The sequence below is a fragment of the Halichondria panicea genome, chromosome 13 (genome assembly GCF_963675165.1).
Source record: "Halichondria panicea chromosome 13, odHalPani1.1, whole genome shotgun sequence".
NCBI lineage: Eukaryota > Metazoa > Porifera > Demospongiae > Suberitida > Halichondriidae > Halichondria > Halichondria panicea.
Genome location: NC_087389.1, coordinates 4,213,467 through 4,229,154, shown reverse-complemented (window position 1 = coordinate 4,229,154; position 15,688 = coordinate 4,213,467). Strand labels below are relative to the sequence as shown.

The 15,688-nt window shown below is 41.1% G+C and overlaps 3 protein-coding genes across 3 annotated transcripts; 1 reads left to right on the top strand and 2 right to left on the bottom strand.

The window, feature by feature from the left end:
- The first annotated feature begins 1,632 nt into the window (after nucleotides 1-1,632).
- LOC135346275 (uncharacterized) lies at nucleotides 1,633-4,382 on the top strand. The gene is made up of 2 exons (XM_064543845.1): nucleotides 1,633-1,736; nucleotides 2,621-4,382. Exons 1-2 carry the CDS (start codon nucleotides 1,699-1,701, stop codon nucleotides 4,242-4,244), a joined length of 1,662 nt encoding a protein of 553 aa, XP_064399915.1. The 5' UTR covers nucleotides 1,633-1,698; the 3' UTR covers nucleotides 4,245-4,382.
- A 1,323-nt stretch (nucleotides 4,383-5,705) lies between these two features.
- LOC135346274 (phosducin-like protein) lies at nucleotides 5,706-15,680 on the bottom strand. Its single transcript, XM_064543844.1, has 8 exons — nucleotides 15,388-15,680; nucleotides 8,734-8,859; nucleotides 8,251-8,414; nucleotides 7,901-8,003; nucleotides 7,371-7,433; nucleotides 7,083-7,133; nucleotides 6,799-6,923; nucleotides 5,706-5,980 (listed from the first exon to the last, which is right to left on the bottom strand). The coding sequence occupies exons 1-8, from the start codon at nucleotides 15,484-15,486 to the stop codon at nucleotides 5,875-5,877; spliced, it is 837 nt and encodes a 278-aa protein (XP_064399914.1). The 5' UTR covers nucleotides 15,487-15,680; the 3' UTR covers nucleotides 5,706-5,874.
- Nucleotides 10,044-15,365, bottom strand: LOC135346269 (uncharacterized). The gene has a single exon (XM_064543837.1). The coding sequence runs from the start codon at nucleotides 14,798-14,800 to the stop codon at nucleotides 10,250-10,252; it is 4,551 nt and encodes a 1,516-aa protein (XP_064399907.1). The 5' UTR covers nucleotides 14,801-15,365; the 3' UTR covers nucleotides 10,044-10,249.
- Nucleotides 15,681-15,688: the final 8 nt, after the last annotated feature.

Genomic DNA, 15,688 nt, shown 5'->3' with positions numbered 1-15,688 from the left:
TATCTTCTTCCATGCATGTTTCCTATAATGGTTGCGAGCTTCACTAGCTCACTGCGCATGCTCATAAAATACTAAAAATGACGAACAAGACCAAATAACAATAAACGATGTGGCAGCAGCAACCACAGAAAAGCTTGGCTTCTGATTGTAAACCATTTGCTGCAAGCCTGAGTTGCTATATGGACTAGGAAGTACTTATAGAGTTGCCAGTGTATAATGAAATGTGTAATGTCTATGCTGCATGCACGGTACAAATAATCTTTCTGCAGGATGCCTATAGGTACATGCACAGAAGGCGATTGATCATTCTCATCGGAATATTGGTGTGTTGACTATTGTACCAAGTTAGCATTGATTCAAGTGTAAGTCTCATACTAAGCAGTATAGACTTCTCAAAGAAAGAGCCACATTCATTGGAGAGCGATAAGAGTGCTGTTGAAATTGCGGCATTCCATGGTGTGGATGAGATTGCAACAGAGTCGATACAACAGATGCAAATGAACAATTTATTTCCCAGGAGAATTTCAACAATCAGCACTATTCTGTTGGTGATAGTGGGGAAAATTCAGAAGAGAGGATAGAGGTGAGCATACTAGGTGGGGAGAAAAGAAGCGTTCCTTCTGAACAGACGAGCCATGACAATTTGAGTGCTAACTATGCATGATGGTGGTTCTCTTATGCCTCAACAGAACCACAGTGACAATATCAGTCTAACCCCATGCTTGAAGGCTGCGAAAGGCGGGCACACCAATGTTAATTATAACACCTTCAAAAAATAACTTCAGACGTATGCACTATTTCACAGCCAGCAGATAGAAAAAATGAAGAGTGGAGATTCCAGCATAAGAACATTAAGTTACGTGTGCAACAATTCTGTTCAATGTCATGGTATTAGGGACCAGTTTTATCGGATACAGCAAGTTCTACTATTGGCTATAATTATAGCATCGAACAGAGTACTGTTTTCGGACTGGGATGAAATTGGTATGAAAACGTTTTGCCATCTTGCTCCAAATCGAATTCAATGGAGTTTCAAGCAAGAAATTATAAACGACATACATGTTATAAAGAAACTTATTGGAAGGAAAGAGCTAGTGTGTTCAGTTTATGAATGACGTAAACAGTGATAATCAGCAACACATTATAATCAGCACTGCATGCATTACCTGTACTCTTTACTAAAGGCCTAACCCAACTGTTTCGTTGTGACGAGCACAATATCCTCTCCAGACTTTTATTGGTAAAAATACTTACTTCCAAAAAGCACAGAGTGCCTCATTCTTTTGTTCAAGGTGAATTATTACGATTTTCACAAGATGTGTTAAAAAAGGTGAACAAAGCTCAGAAAAGCATGAGAATTTTTAATGTATCCTATATCGGCGTTCACATTCGAACCTTATTAACCGAATTTTATGGAACTCAATATCAAGAAAATCTATAGGGAACTTTAACAGGATGAAGATATTTCAAAAGGAAAACACATAGTACCGACAGTACGCTAAACTGCTCGTTACGTTTGTCAGACAAGTCTCCTGATAAAATTCCTCTATATTTAGCAACATGCAGATTCCTACCAGGTCAAACTGTTAGCAACCAAACAATATGGCAATCGAGTAAAGTCTTTAAACATGACACTACAACACGTGGCCATTCCATTCAAGGAGAGAGCTGGTGATGTGAGTACACTGTCTGGTGTTGATGGTTTCATGGCTACATGGATTGATTTTCGGCTACTGGTAAGATCAGAGGTGCTCATGCATAGCTGGTATGTTTTGCCCAGTATCAAGACAATACTACACACTAAAGTGTTCCAAAACACCATCGCAGGACAAATATAATTATGCACACATCCATGCTATAATTATACCCAGTTTACGTTATATGAATCGTAGTCTTTATAGGGATATAGTATCGTGGTTTCCATGTGATTAACAAAATATAATAATGGAGGAGTAAAAAATGGTGTAGATATAATGACGCTCCTAAAAAAAGGGATAAAAATGCAATACAGGTCACACTATTTTATAATATGACATTGCATGCACGCTGCATGGCTTCATTCAGTAAATGGTCCATCATCATAATTTACTATAGACTATAATTATTTAGACACTAGATTTGTTTACATACGCTTTACACCATAATTATAATATGTTGGACAATTGCAATTTTCATGAAAATAACTTAGGAAATACATAGTTATATAATGTCATGGTGTGGTATACATTAGACATGTATACCCTCAAAATATATATACCCGCGTTATACGGTATATACAAACCAAGCAGTCTTACAATGGCTAACAAAAACAAAACAGTCACCACTATCCACATTGTACACTGGCACTCTCAGGACACAGACAGCATGCTATGTCTATGTCTCAAAACACTTCTTATGAGCAGCCCCGCCCCGCCCCCTTTATTCAGCACAATAATTTTATACCCCCACACACGGTGTGGCAAGGTGTCAAAACACAGGAAAGCTTGGCTTCTGATTGTAAACATTCATCATTTGCTGCAAGCCTGAGTTGCTATGGACTAGGAAGTACTTATAGAGTTGCCAGTGTAATGAAATGTGTAATGTCTATGCTGCATGCATGGTACAAGTAATCTCTCTGCAGGATGCCTAGGTACATGTACAGAAGGCGATTCATTGTTCTCATCGGAATACTGGTGTTGACTATTGTAACGAGTTATAAACAACTTATCGGAACAAAATTCAAGTTCAGTCTACGACATGCTATGAGCATTGATTCAAGTGTAAGTCTCGTGCTAAGCAGTATAGACTTCTCAAAGAAAGAGCCACATTCACTGGAGAGAGATAAGAGTGCTGTTGAAATTGCGGCATTCCATGGTGTGGATGAGATTGCGACAGTCGATACAACAGATGCAAATGAACCATTTATTTCCCAGGAGAATTTCAACAATCAGCACTATTCTGTTGGTGGAGAAGATAATCTACTTACAAAAGATAGTGGTGAAAATTCAGAAGAGAGGATAGAGGTGAGCATATTAGGCGGGGAAAAAAGAAGCATTCCTTCTGAACAGACGAGCCATGAAAATTTGAGTGCTAGATCTAACTATGATGGTGGTTCTCTCATGCCCCAAAAGAACCACAGTGACAATATCAGTCTGACTCCATGCTTGAAGGCTGCGAAAAGTAGGCACACCAATGTTAATTATAACACCTTCAAAAAATCACTTCAGAAGTATGCACTATTTCACAGCCAGCAGATAGAAAAAATGAAGAGTGGAGATTCCAACATAAGAACATTAAGCTATGTGTGCAACAATCCTGTTCAATGTCATGGTATCGGGGACCAGTTTTATCGGATACAGCAAGTTCTACTATTAGCTATAGCATCGAACAGAGTGCTGTTTTTGGACTGGGATGAAATTGGTATGAAAACGTTTCGCCATCTTGCTCCAAATCAACTTCAATGGAATTTCAAGCAAGAAATCATAAACGACAAACATGTTATAAAGAAACTTATTGGAAGGAAAGAGTGTGTTCGTTTTATGAATGATGTAAACAGTGATGATCAGCAACACATTATAATTAGCACTGCATTACCTGTACCCTTTACTAAAGGCCTAACTCAACTGTTTCGTTGTGACGAGCACAATATCCTCTCCAGACTTTCATTGCTAAAAATGCTTAATTCCAAAAAGCACAGAGTGCCTCATTCTTTTGTTCAAGGTGAATTATTACGATATTTATTCAGTTTCTCACAAAATGTGTTAAGAAAGGTAAACGAAGCTCAGAAAAATATGGGATTATTTAATGTATCCTATATCGGTGTTCACATCCGAACCGGATTTTATGGAACTGAATATCAAGAAAATGGTCACTTTAACAAAATGAAAATATTTCGCAAAGAAGACACATGGTATAGTACAATTAACTGCTCATTACGTTTGTCAGACAAGTCTTCCAATAAAATTCCTCTATATTTAGCAACAGATTCTTACCAGGTCAAACTGTTAGCGACCAAACAATACAGCAATCGAGTAAAGTCTTTAAACATGACACTACAACACGTGGCCATTCCATTCAAGGAGGGAGCTGGTGATGTGAGTACACTGTCTGGTGTTGATGGTTTCATGGCTACGTGGATTGATTTTCTGCTACTGGCAAGATCAGAGGTGCTCGTGCATTCAATAAGTGGATTTTCTACTATAGCTGGTATGTTTTGCCCAGTATCAAGACAATACTACACACCGAAGTGTTCAAAAACACCATAGCGGTGACGTATAACTGATAACAAATCATGCAATCCATGCATCTATATTTCATTATACCTGTGTTATTTTTTACGTTATGAATTGTAGTCTTAATTGTCGTGCTTTATATAGGTATCGTTGTTTCTATGTGATTAACGAGGTGAGGATCACAGCTATTTCAGAGTATAAAAAGGGCGTATAATGACACTCATGTAGACTAAAAGGATGCAATAAAAAAGTGGCCTGCACAATGCCCCTGCATGAAGAACAACTTGAAACAGTCATCTGCACTATCCATATTTCCATAATTATTATGACATTCTTGGTTTCTGTGCTGCATTGCTTTTACATGTACCAGTGTATAACCTGCACCACACATTCAGAAGCTTGCATGCATGGCTTCTGATAGTTAACGTTACTTTAAAATTAATTATGCTGACAAGTCTGAGTTGCTAGCTATATAGGAACTACATAATTATATACATCATGCAGATTTATACTTATAATGATAGTGAGTGTGTCTATGCAAATGTATATAAATGTATATGTCTGTTCTGAAGAACAATGATCTGCATGATGTCTGGGTACTTGCACAGAAGGAGATCGATCTTTCTTATCGGAATACTATATAGTGTTCATTGTTGCAACAAGAACTTTAATATTGGAACCACCAACTTCAAGTTCAGTATACGACATGATATGAGCATTGATTCAAGTGTCGCATTGAATCTTATACTAAACGGTAGGAACATTTCAGGAGGGAAGACAGATGTGCATGAGCATATCCGATGGGAACAAAAAATTCAGGAGCCCATATGTTTGAGTGCAAGCTATATACGATGGTTTTTTCATGCCTCAAAATAACGAGACAGTGACAATAATTATGATTCTAACTCCATGCTTGAAGGCGAAATTGAGATACGGCTTGAATTGGACACAGCTCTTCGATGTAGATGAACACGGCCATATCCCTAGATCCTCTCCATGCAGGCTTTCATCGCTACTTTTTCTCAGACATGCAGAAGGTGAACTTGTTACGATATTTTTTCAGCTTGTGTTAGGAAAGGTGAACGAAGTTCAGAAAAGTATATATGGAAATGTTCACATTCGAACGGATTCTATATGGCACTCAATATCAAGAGGAAGGTCACTTTAACAGCTGAAGATACTTCGCAAGGAAGACACATCGATTATTGTTCATTACATTTGGAATGGACAGTTTTCCAAAGGGTGGTGTGAGTACAGTCACACGTGCACTGTCTGTTTTTAAAGGTTTCATGGCTATATGGATTGATTTTCTACTATATACATACACTGGCAAGATCAGAGGTGCTCGTGCATTCAACGAGAGTACGTGGGTTTTCCACCGTAGCTGACCGTATGTTTATATGTATCCTACATATACCCATGATAACCATAATTATGCACTTCTCGCCATATTATGTATATCAATCTTATTATGTAAGATTCGTTATTTCCATGTTCTCAACACAAAAAGTTCCACCATAAAATGAATTGCAACACACACACACGGAGTGACACTATCAATAAATTAAGGGATTGTATAGAAGAAATTTTCGTTTGTGAGACTACAGATTACAGTGGTGGACTGAGCAGACGAGCACGAACATAAACGGCTAAAAATTGCTAGCTAGTCCGAGTCAGAGCTAGAGAGTCGTTTCTTCGATATTCCTAGAATGTTCTTTGGCAGTAGAGCTCCTTCTTCTTTCTCCGACTCAGGGGGGAGGCAATTTTTCCTGCGGAAAACACGGTTGATGTAAGTTGTTTAGTGCATGTATATGAAGTGAGTATCACAGCTATATAGGGTTTGTTCACCCACAATAGGATTGGAGGTACCAAAGGAAGAATTAGACGATTGGAAGTCCTCTGGAAGCAGATTTTAATTGACCCTGACTATCCTCCTCTTGTTAAACCATCATTACATTAACAGTTGTATATACAGTATAGATACACAACCAGAGCACACATAATTATTAATATTACTGAGGAAATTTGTCTACATTACTCGTTACTAATTATTCAGAGAAGACAGAAAATAGGAGTGTAGCTTCCCAGTATTATATTGAAAGCAGCTTGCCTCGCCCAGCCTGCTTGTTTTAATTGTGACGCTACAAACTGATGAGAGTCATAGACAGTAGAATCTCTCTTAGCTATAGACATCCAGTCTGTATAACTACTAGTAGCTCACAAACCTATCGGAACTGCTTACAATCTCAAGGATAGCTTCAACTGTGGTGCAACGATTTGCAAAGCCTAGCTCCTTCCTACATGTAGGCCGATTTTCAGTCACTTAAACCCAAAATTGGCTCTATTGGAGAAGTTTGGAATGACGCTAAGAATTCATGTAACGATTTACCCTTGTCCGGCCCCCTGGGTACACACCAGAGGACAGACACCACTTGACCTTTCTGCTAATTATGGCCTTTTAAAATTTAGAAAGGTCAAGTGGTGTCCGACATCCTCTGGGTACACACTGCCAATGGTTGGTAAAGGATCATTACATTAACGGTTGCACAGTATAGAAATAATTATGAGCAAGAACATAAAGACATACTCGTGCAAAAATGCTTCCAAATCTTCATTGGAGTAGCCTTCTCCAAGTTGATCAGTTATTCGGAGGAGGTTGCCCACCAGATCACCTCCTCTGTACACCAGCAGAGCAGGCAGTCCTTTGCTGATCTGTCAGGGTGTGTGTGGGAGGAGGAGGTAAATTCACTAGACAGAACACATGCATACATTACAGATCGTACATGCTACGTAGTTTGGCGTAATGATTTCACTTACATGTACAAGTACTAGCATACAGCTGTACATATAATTGTCACATAAAATACTTACAAATGCAGGACTGACTCCGACCTGTCCTGCTTGAACCCGGCAAAATCGAGCCTGAAATGATTACAAACAAGTGAGGTGGTTTGACAAGTAACACATTCATAACGTCTCAACTCAATGCTAGCACGCACGCACGCACGCACGCACACACACACACACACACACGCACACACGCACACACACACGCACACACACACACACACACGACACACACACAGGTGCTAAATGTGTCTTTCAGGAGTCCATACACATTACGGGTTCAATGTGTAGCAACTTAATGTGTGAACTCACTGTAGGATAGAGCTTTGCCATCTGAGTAAGTCGCTGGTTCAGGTACAAGCACACTGACACAAACTAGAAAGCACAAACATAATTATCAGGAGTAGTACATGGGTACATGTAAAGTTCTACACCTGCGCTAGACACGTATTTCAGGGTTAAGGTTCCTTTAACAACAGCGATGTATAATTATAATGATGGCCATAATGATTGGAAAATCCAACCTCTAGTTTAATATCACTTCTTCCTCAATCAAGTTCAACATACAGTGAAACCTGTCTACGCATGCAGTCACCCTTAGCAAACCTACATGTACAGTGGCTGCATTAGGCAAGCTTCCTCTTTACTAATTAGTATGTGTTGCTAAGTATGTAGTTGAATCTTGGGTGTATGGTAAAACCTGTCAATTTGTATAATTTATAGAGATGATCAGATTGAAGCACGTGCTATGAAGACTTTGGGGTCCATTATAAGCTTTACAGGGTGACCACAATAGACAGTTTCACTGCAGGTACATTTAGCAGACGTGTATGTGTATGTACCTCATCGTAGATGTGCATGATGACAAAAGTTTGAGGTGGAGAGTTCTCAATGTAGTGGTCGTATTTGTCACCTCTCACTTCGACCAGGTTGCCGAATCGTTGCCTGTGAGTGAGAATGTGTGAGTGGGCGTGTGTGTGTGGGTGTGTGATACTGTGTACAGCATATGTCGGCATGACCACCTAGAGTTAAGTGCCCTAGTTACAGAAGTCATTGCTATGACCTCAATTTATTGTGTACACAAATAGGCTTGCATTTGAACAGTATCATATTTAGAGCACTGCAATATCTCATTCATAAACATCAATACGTTCCTACGGTATGTCTTGTTCTGGCACCAAAGAACACTAACCTTCTTCCACCTTTTTTGACCTCATTTTTCATCTGTTCCATTCTCTTGGCTCGGTAATCTTGCAGGAACGGGTCCTCATGTAGAGCACCACCTTCCAATGCCATCGCCAAGTTAGTCATGGCTCTCTCTTCACTCTCTCCCTGTTTCAGGGCAGTCTCCTCAGACTGTGTGTGGGTGTGGGTGGGGGTGTGGGTGTGTGTGTGGGGTGGTGGAGGTGTACAATGATAGGCACGTAGGAAGCGAGATGCTCATGAACACTACAATGAAGTTATAAAAGGTGAACGGTTTTGTGTGTACATCAGTGGTGAGCCCACACAGCTGTGGGTGACAATATACCGAGGAGGTGAATAAACAAAACAAAGAGGAACGATAGACGATACAGGACACATGTATACATAACATACGTGTGGGGCCAGAGATAAAATTATCCCTAACATTATTATTATACACTATATACACATTACATGACCTGCCCACACTCACATGACTCATGACAGTTGCCGAATGTTTCTCAATGATTTCTTGTCTCTTATTCTTTGCCAGAATCTCCTTCCGGCGCTCTGACTGTTGAGTGCGGTAGTAGTCGGTGAGTACGCCCTTGGGGCCCGTCTGTGGAGAAGAGGGGGGGTTTCATTGTGAGGAGTTACAAATAATTAAGGCAAGAATGGGGACAATATGTAATATGCACTGCAAGTCACTCAATATAGACCTACCCTGCATGTATTGTATACTATTGATTGCAATCTATGAGTATATACACATCGATCTATGAGTATATTACACACCGACAGACAGAAGAAAACACTTTCTATTTTTCCCAACATTGGTATTGACTAACAATGGACACATCATTCCATACAGGCAGTTTTAATCAGTATGATACGTGTATTTGTGTTGGGCTCGGATGTGTGGCTATCAAATGAGCACTTCTGAAAATGTGGGATTGATTCTCTTTCCTATTTCACACACAAGAACATTCTACTAATATGGAAAAGCCACTACTGTACATCCTTATGCAGGCAAAAGTTTTTGCAAAGTTTCACCGTTAATTGTTACACACATTGTATCAGTTGTTTCAGCAATACAGATTGTTTCTTTACAAATGTTATTCTTGGCTGGTGTAGAGGAACTAATGACCATCTACCAAACACACACACACCCACCCACCCACAAGCTATTAGGCATAAGACTGAGCAAACACCATCACACTATACAATACGGATAGGGCCATATTTCTTACAAATGTTTCTTACAAATGTTATTCTTGGCTGGTGTAGAGGAACTAATGACCTCTACCAAACACACACCCACCCACAAGCTATTAGGCATAAGACTGAGCAAACACCATCACATATAGTTGGTAAGATTGTGTTTCCAGTGACACAACACCACGCTAATCACTAGTGTTAATTGAGTGTAATTATTAATTGAGTGTAATTAAGTAAATGCACCTACCACACAGAAAGATATCGTATAATTATACGTTTTATTATTATTTATCTGTACACTGTCTAGACACATGGAATGGGCTGGCAGATTATACAGTAGAGTGAGTTACGTATGTTCCTTCAAATATTTGTAGGGGCCTTTGAAATCTACACAAGAATATGATAGCAATTAAAGGTAATAGCACACGACATTTGAGGAGGGTTTAATAGCGTATCAATGATGGGGGGTTCGACTAACAACCAACCGATACAGCACTCTATAGCCTTGAGTATCTGTGATAGACTGATAGGCTAGACTAGCAACAGCCTATATTTTAAGTGTCTATCGGTTGAGAACTCTCATGATCATTTTAATAAAATCAATAAATTGAGAGAACTGACAAAAAAACACATGTGACTCAGACTTATCTGAGATCCACAGTCTAAAAATAGAGTCTATAAATATAGATATGTACATTCCATTATATCTGTACATTCCATTACATCTGTACATACTTAAAATCAGATTTTTTTCTCATTAGTCCATCACATTCCTCCACCGTTCTCCAGCGTCAAATAGGGTTTGGCGCACGAGACAGTGCATCTGCATTACTGTTGTCGACTCCCTTTCGATGCACTACTTCAAATCTGTAGGGCTGTAGAGACAAGCTCCATCGTGTGAGTCTTGAGTTCTTATCTTTCAGCTGATTCAACCACATGAGAGCGCGATGATCGGTTTGTATTGTAAATGGTCGGCCAAGTAAGTACACTTGGAATGCGGCTACTCCTGCTTTAATTGCCAGGCATTCTTTTTCGATCACTGAGTACCGTTCTTCACGAGGTAAGAGTTTCTTGCTATAGTATGCCACTGGGCGATCCATTCCAGTTCCATCTAGCTGGCTGAGTACTGCGCCAATTCCCCTGTCCGAAGCATCTGTTTGCAAAATAAACTGTTGAGTAAAATCTGGGCTTGCAAGGATCGGTGAGGTTGACAACAGAGTCTTTAGCTTTTGGAAAGCTTGCTCACAAGTGTCAGTCCAGATAACGTCGCTGGGTGCAGCCTTCCTTGTCAAATCGGTCAAAGGTGAAGCTATATCGGCATACTGAGGGATAAAACGCCTGTAGTAACCCGATAGTCCCAGAAAGGTTCGGACCTGCTTCTTAGTAACTGGTACTGGGAATTCTCGTACTGCTTGTACTTTTGTTGAGCCTGGCTGGACCACTCCACCACCTACTATATGTCCGAGGTACGTACAGTACTTTGCTCCAAACTGTGACTTCTTTGCTTTGACTGTTAATCCTGCTTTCCTGAGTCGTTGGAGAGTAGTTCGAACGTGTTCCAGGTGCTTCTCCCACGTTTCGCTGAATATTATCACATCATCAAGATAAGTTGCTGTGAAATCACTGAGACCAGCTATCACACGATCCATCAATCTTTGGAAAGTCGCTGGGGCACCTTGTAGTCCAAATGGCATCACCTTGAATTGAAACAAACCAAACGGTGTGACAAAAGCCGTTTTGGGTCGATCTTCAACAGCGACAGGTACTTGCCAGTAACCTTTAGTGAGGTCCAGAGTTGAGATATAGTGTGACCGTCCAAGTCCGTCAATTAGATCATCTATCCTGGGCATGGGATAGGCATCGGCTTGTGATTGACAATTGAGTTTCCGATAGTCCACACAAATTCTTAGCGATTTGTCTTTTTTGGTCACCAACACAATTGGGGAACCATAAGCACTTGAGGATGGTTCTATGATACCTTGCTCGAGCATCTCGCCAATTTCTTCTCTGACTGCATCTCTGTGAGCATGTGGTATCCTGTAAGGTGGTAAACGAATGGGACGAGCATCTCCAGTGATTATTCTGTGTTCCGTTAACGAAGTGCGTCCTGGTTGGTTTTTGAATACATCTTGGTATTTGTCCAGTAGACTCTGCAATTGGGCTCTCTGAGGGGTGTCAACCCGCTTGTCAATCGGTATTTGGGTACTGTTATCGTCTGTCCACGTAGGTATATCTTCATCCACATAATCAGCTTCAATTTCTTCTGCTATATAGCCAGTATTGGTGGGTACATACCACTGTTTCAACATGTTAACGTGAAATATTCTTCTTTTTTTCCGTCGATCGTACATGTGGATCAGGTAGTCCACCTTGCCAATTGGTTTGACCACTTCATACGGTCCTTGCCATTGGGCGAGCAACTTGTTGCTAGATGTTGGCAATAGTACTAATACTTGATCCCCTTGGTGGAATTCTCTTTGTCGGGAATTTTGGTCATACCACGTCTTTTGAATCTGTTTTGCTATATCCAGATTCACTTTTACCACTTGTGTCGCTCGTTCGAGTCGATCTCGCATCTTCATGATGTAGGAGATTATGCTCACACTATCGCATTTGTCAGTCTGCCAAGCTTCTCGGACGATATCGAGTGGTCCGCGAACACTTCGGCCATACAGTAGCTCGAATGGAGAAAAGCCTGTGGACGATTGTGGTACTTCACGATATGCAAATAGTAAATATGGGATTACTTTGTCCCAGTCTTTTCCTTCATCCTTTGTTGCCTTTCTGAGCATTCTTTTCAAAGTTTGATTAAATCTTTCTACTAGGCCATCAGTTTGGGGATGGTATGGTGTGGTACGAATGGGGTGTACATGGAGCATCCGATAAATCTCCGTTAGAAGTGTTGAAGTAAAATTACTTCCTTGGTCAGTCAGTATTTCCTCTGGTATTCCAACTCGTGAGAACAGTGTCATCAGCTGTTCGGCTATGTGTGGGGCATCGATGCTTTTGAGTGGTATAGCCTCAGGGTATCGGGTCGCGTAATCACATATAACCAGAATATAGCGTTTGCCCGAATTGCTTCTTGGGAGTGGACCAACAATGTCCATCGCTATTCTCTTGAAGGGCTCCTGAATAGTTGGGAGTGGGATGAGCGGTGCTCGTTTGGTTCTGCTTTGTGTAGATTTTTGGCATGTGAGACATCCTTTGCAGTACTTGGCTACATCTTGATATAAGGTAGGCCAGTAAAATCGTTGCAGAATTCTCCTTGCAGTCTTCTCTTTGCCCATGTGGCCTGCTAAAGGTACGCTGTGGGCCAATTTCAGTACTTCTTCTCGGCAATGCCTTGGGAGTACCAGTTGCTCCACTTCCACTCCGTCCGCCCCTTGTTTGGGGGGTATCCACCTGCGATAGAGTAGGCCATCATTTTGATAGAACCCTACCCCTGCTGTTGATGGGCTGCCTTCAGCTGCCTCGACACACTGTTTTAAGGTATCATCCTTTTGCTGCAATTCTTTGAATTTAGAAAGTGAAATGTCCAATGGGTGCAATTCCGACTGCATATTTTTGCATTTTTCGAAATGTTTTGCTCGCTGTTGGCGTTTCTCCTTTCTTGTGAGCGTCTCTCTGTTTCGACTTGGGATAAACAGTTCATCCTCCAAATCTTGAAAGGGCACGTCACTTAAGTTCTCGTTGTCAATAATTTCCAAGTTTTGTACTTCTGACTCACTCTCGCTGTCTACAGTTTCCTTGACTGGCAATTGCATCTCAACTCCAAGTGTTTTTGAATGGGCGCCCGACTCTTTTTCTTTTTGGGCAGTCATTTCCTCTTCTTCTCGCTGCTTTATGGCACTTGCTCTCGTCACCACGGCCAATGCCTGCTGAGGCACCACTTTCTTCGTGGTTGGATCACCTCTAAGTATCGCCGTGAGTTCGGGTACATCTGTGCCCAGGAGTACGGGCATAGGGAGTGTATCCGAGATGGCTGCTTCCACATGAATTAGGTATCCCTCCACCTCCAAATCGACTTCTGCTAGGGGGTACAGTACTGTATCTCCGTGTGCACAACGAATTGCAACTACTTCTCCGTGTAGTAGCTTATGCTGAGGAACTAGGTCCTTTCGAATGAGAGTTCTTGAGCATCCTGTGTCTAATAGGATATTATCCACTTTCTTTCCTTCAACTGAGCCAGTTTTTACGACACTAGGTTTGGCTTGGACTTCTGTTTTCTTTGTATTCGATTGTCCTTGGTAATCTATTCGCCTCTCTGTACAGAACAGTGCTCCTGCTCGCTCGGGACAGTTCGAGGAGTAGTGGCCTTTCTTGTGGCAATTAAAACATTCTATGTCTTTGAGGTCTTTGAGGTCTTTCTTGACTCCACTGTTTTGGGGTTTCCAGTCGGGTTTCCCCGGTGTTTTGTTTCTACAGTCTTTCGACAGATGTCCTTGCTTCCCACATGTATGGCAAAATTTTAGACCAGCTTGTGGTCCCATTCGTCTTCCGAGTGATGGTTTCCTCGCTTGCCAATAGTCGTCAGCAAGTTTTGCTGCTTCAGCGCTCGTGCCGGGTTGTCTTTCTTTGACAAAAATCCGTACCTCCAACGGTAACATATCGATCACTTGTTCCATTACAATTAAATCTCGAACTTCGTCTACGGTTTTACATTCCTGCAGCCATTTGCTCGCCAGGTCATTGAGTCGAGTAGCCAGTTCTCGACTGCTCTCGCCCGTTTTTCGTGTTGCGGTTCGGAATCGATGTCGATAACTTTCTTTCGTGATATCGTATCGTATCAAAATCGTTTTTTTCACTGTTTCGTAGTCGATTGCTTCGTCTGTAGGCATTGCAGCATAGGCTTTCTGCGCCTGTCCAGTCAGGTGCGGTGCTAGCTTGTACACCCATCGGTCAGCTGGAATTTCATATGAGGTCATCATCCTTTCAAAAGTTGTAAGGTATGCCTCTATATCGTCGGTTTCTGCTAGCTTGGTCAGCTTTACCTCTCTATCTTTCTCTGCCCGCCGTTCTGCAGATTCTCCTTGTTTGTGTATTCCTGTGAGCAGTCTTTGAAACAGTTCCATCTGTCTTTGACTCTCAATTTCTCGCCGTTCGTCTTCGTACAGCCTTCGTTCTTTATCACGGATTTGTTCCTCGGCACGCTGCCTTCTCTCCTCCGCAACTTCTTCATCGTGCCTTCTGCGGTCTTCCATCAACAATTGTAGCATCTCTGCCATTGGGTCTGGCCTTTCGGTATGATCATCTCCTGATGTCATATCTTCTAGTTTATTTGCTTGCTTGTAAATCTTTCCAGATCTCAAGGTGCTTGCTGTCCACCGGCTTTGTTCAGTCATATAGTCTCGATCTCGTAGTTTCACTGGAGCTTCTTGCTTCCAAAACCGCTGCCACCAAATGTGATAGACTGATAGGCTAGACTAGCAACAGCCTATATTTTAAGTGTCTATCGGTTGAGAACTCTCATGATCATTTTAATAAAATCAATAAATTGAGAGAACTGACAAAAAAACACATGTGACTCAGACTTATCTGAGATCCACAGTCTAAAAATAGAGTCTATAAATATAGATATGTACATTCCATTATATCTGTACATTCCATTACATCTGTACATACTTAAAATCAGATTTTTTTCTCATTAGTCCATCACAGTATCCACACTTACAAATAGCTAAGTACAGAAGCATTGCACCGTTTACAAAACGTACATGCATGTAGCTGCATACATGTATTATTAGATCCTAGCTGGAGCTAGTATTTGGCTAGAATTGCCGACAAGACACATCTGGGCCTGATGAGTAGAACTCACAAATGAACTGGAGCTAACCAAATTTAAACTAACATTTCGTATCGTATGGAAGATATTTTTAGCCAGATGCACACTGTAATTAATTAAACGTGCACTTAGTAAAGACAGCCTTACTTGAGGTAGGCCGTCATGTTCTGGTAGGGGCACGTTGGAAGGTAGGTCTTCAGGAGCTGAGCTGAAGTCAAGGTCAGAGTCAGAGCCTCCAGAAGCCATCTTGATTGAATTTAAACTGATAGAGCCAGAGCTTTGATGGCGTGGTAGGCAATGGCTTGGCTAGACTATTAGATGGCTGATTACTTGCACTGCGACACACAACTGATGATATTTGTTGTAACTGTTAATTAGTGCTTATCATTAATTTTGCGCACATAACAACAATCCTCACCTCAAATTGGGCTCTATTTAGGGAATTGGT

Bases quoted from the DNA above. Each gene is read 5' to 3' on its own strand.
- LOC135346275 (XM_064543845.1), top strand. From the start codon at position 1,699: ATGGTTTCATGGCTACATGGATTGATTTTCGGCTACTG. The intron at 1,737-2,620 runs GTAAGATCAGAG...ATCTCTCTGCAG, and splicing joins GGATTGATTTTCGGCTACTG to GATGCCTAGGTACATGTACA.
- LOC135346269 (XM_064543837.1), bottom strand. From the start codon at position 14,800: ATGACTGAACAAAGCCGGTGGACAGCAAGCACCTTGAGATCTGGAAAG.
- LOC135346274 (XM_064543844.1), bottom strand. From the start codon at position 15,486: ATGGCTTCTGGAGGCTCTGACTCTGACCTTGACTTCAGCTCAGCTCCT. The intron at 8,860-15,387 runs GTAAGGCTGTCT...TCTTCTCCACAG, and splicing joins AACATGACGGCCTACCTCAA to ACGGGCCCCAAGGGCGTACT. The intron at 6,924-7,082 runs GTAAGTATTTTA...ACACCCTGACAG, and splicing joins TCGGAGTCAGTCCTGCATTT to ATCAGCAAAGGACTGCCTGC.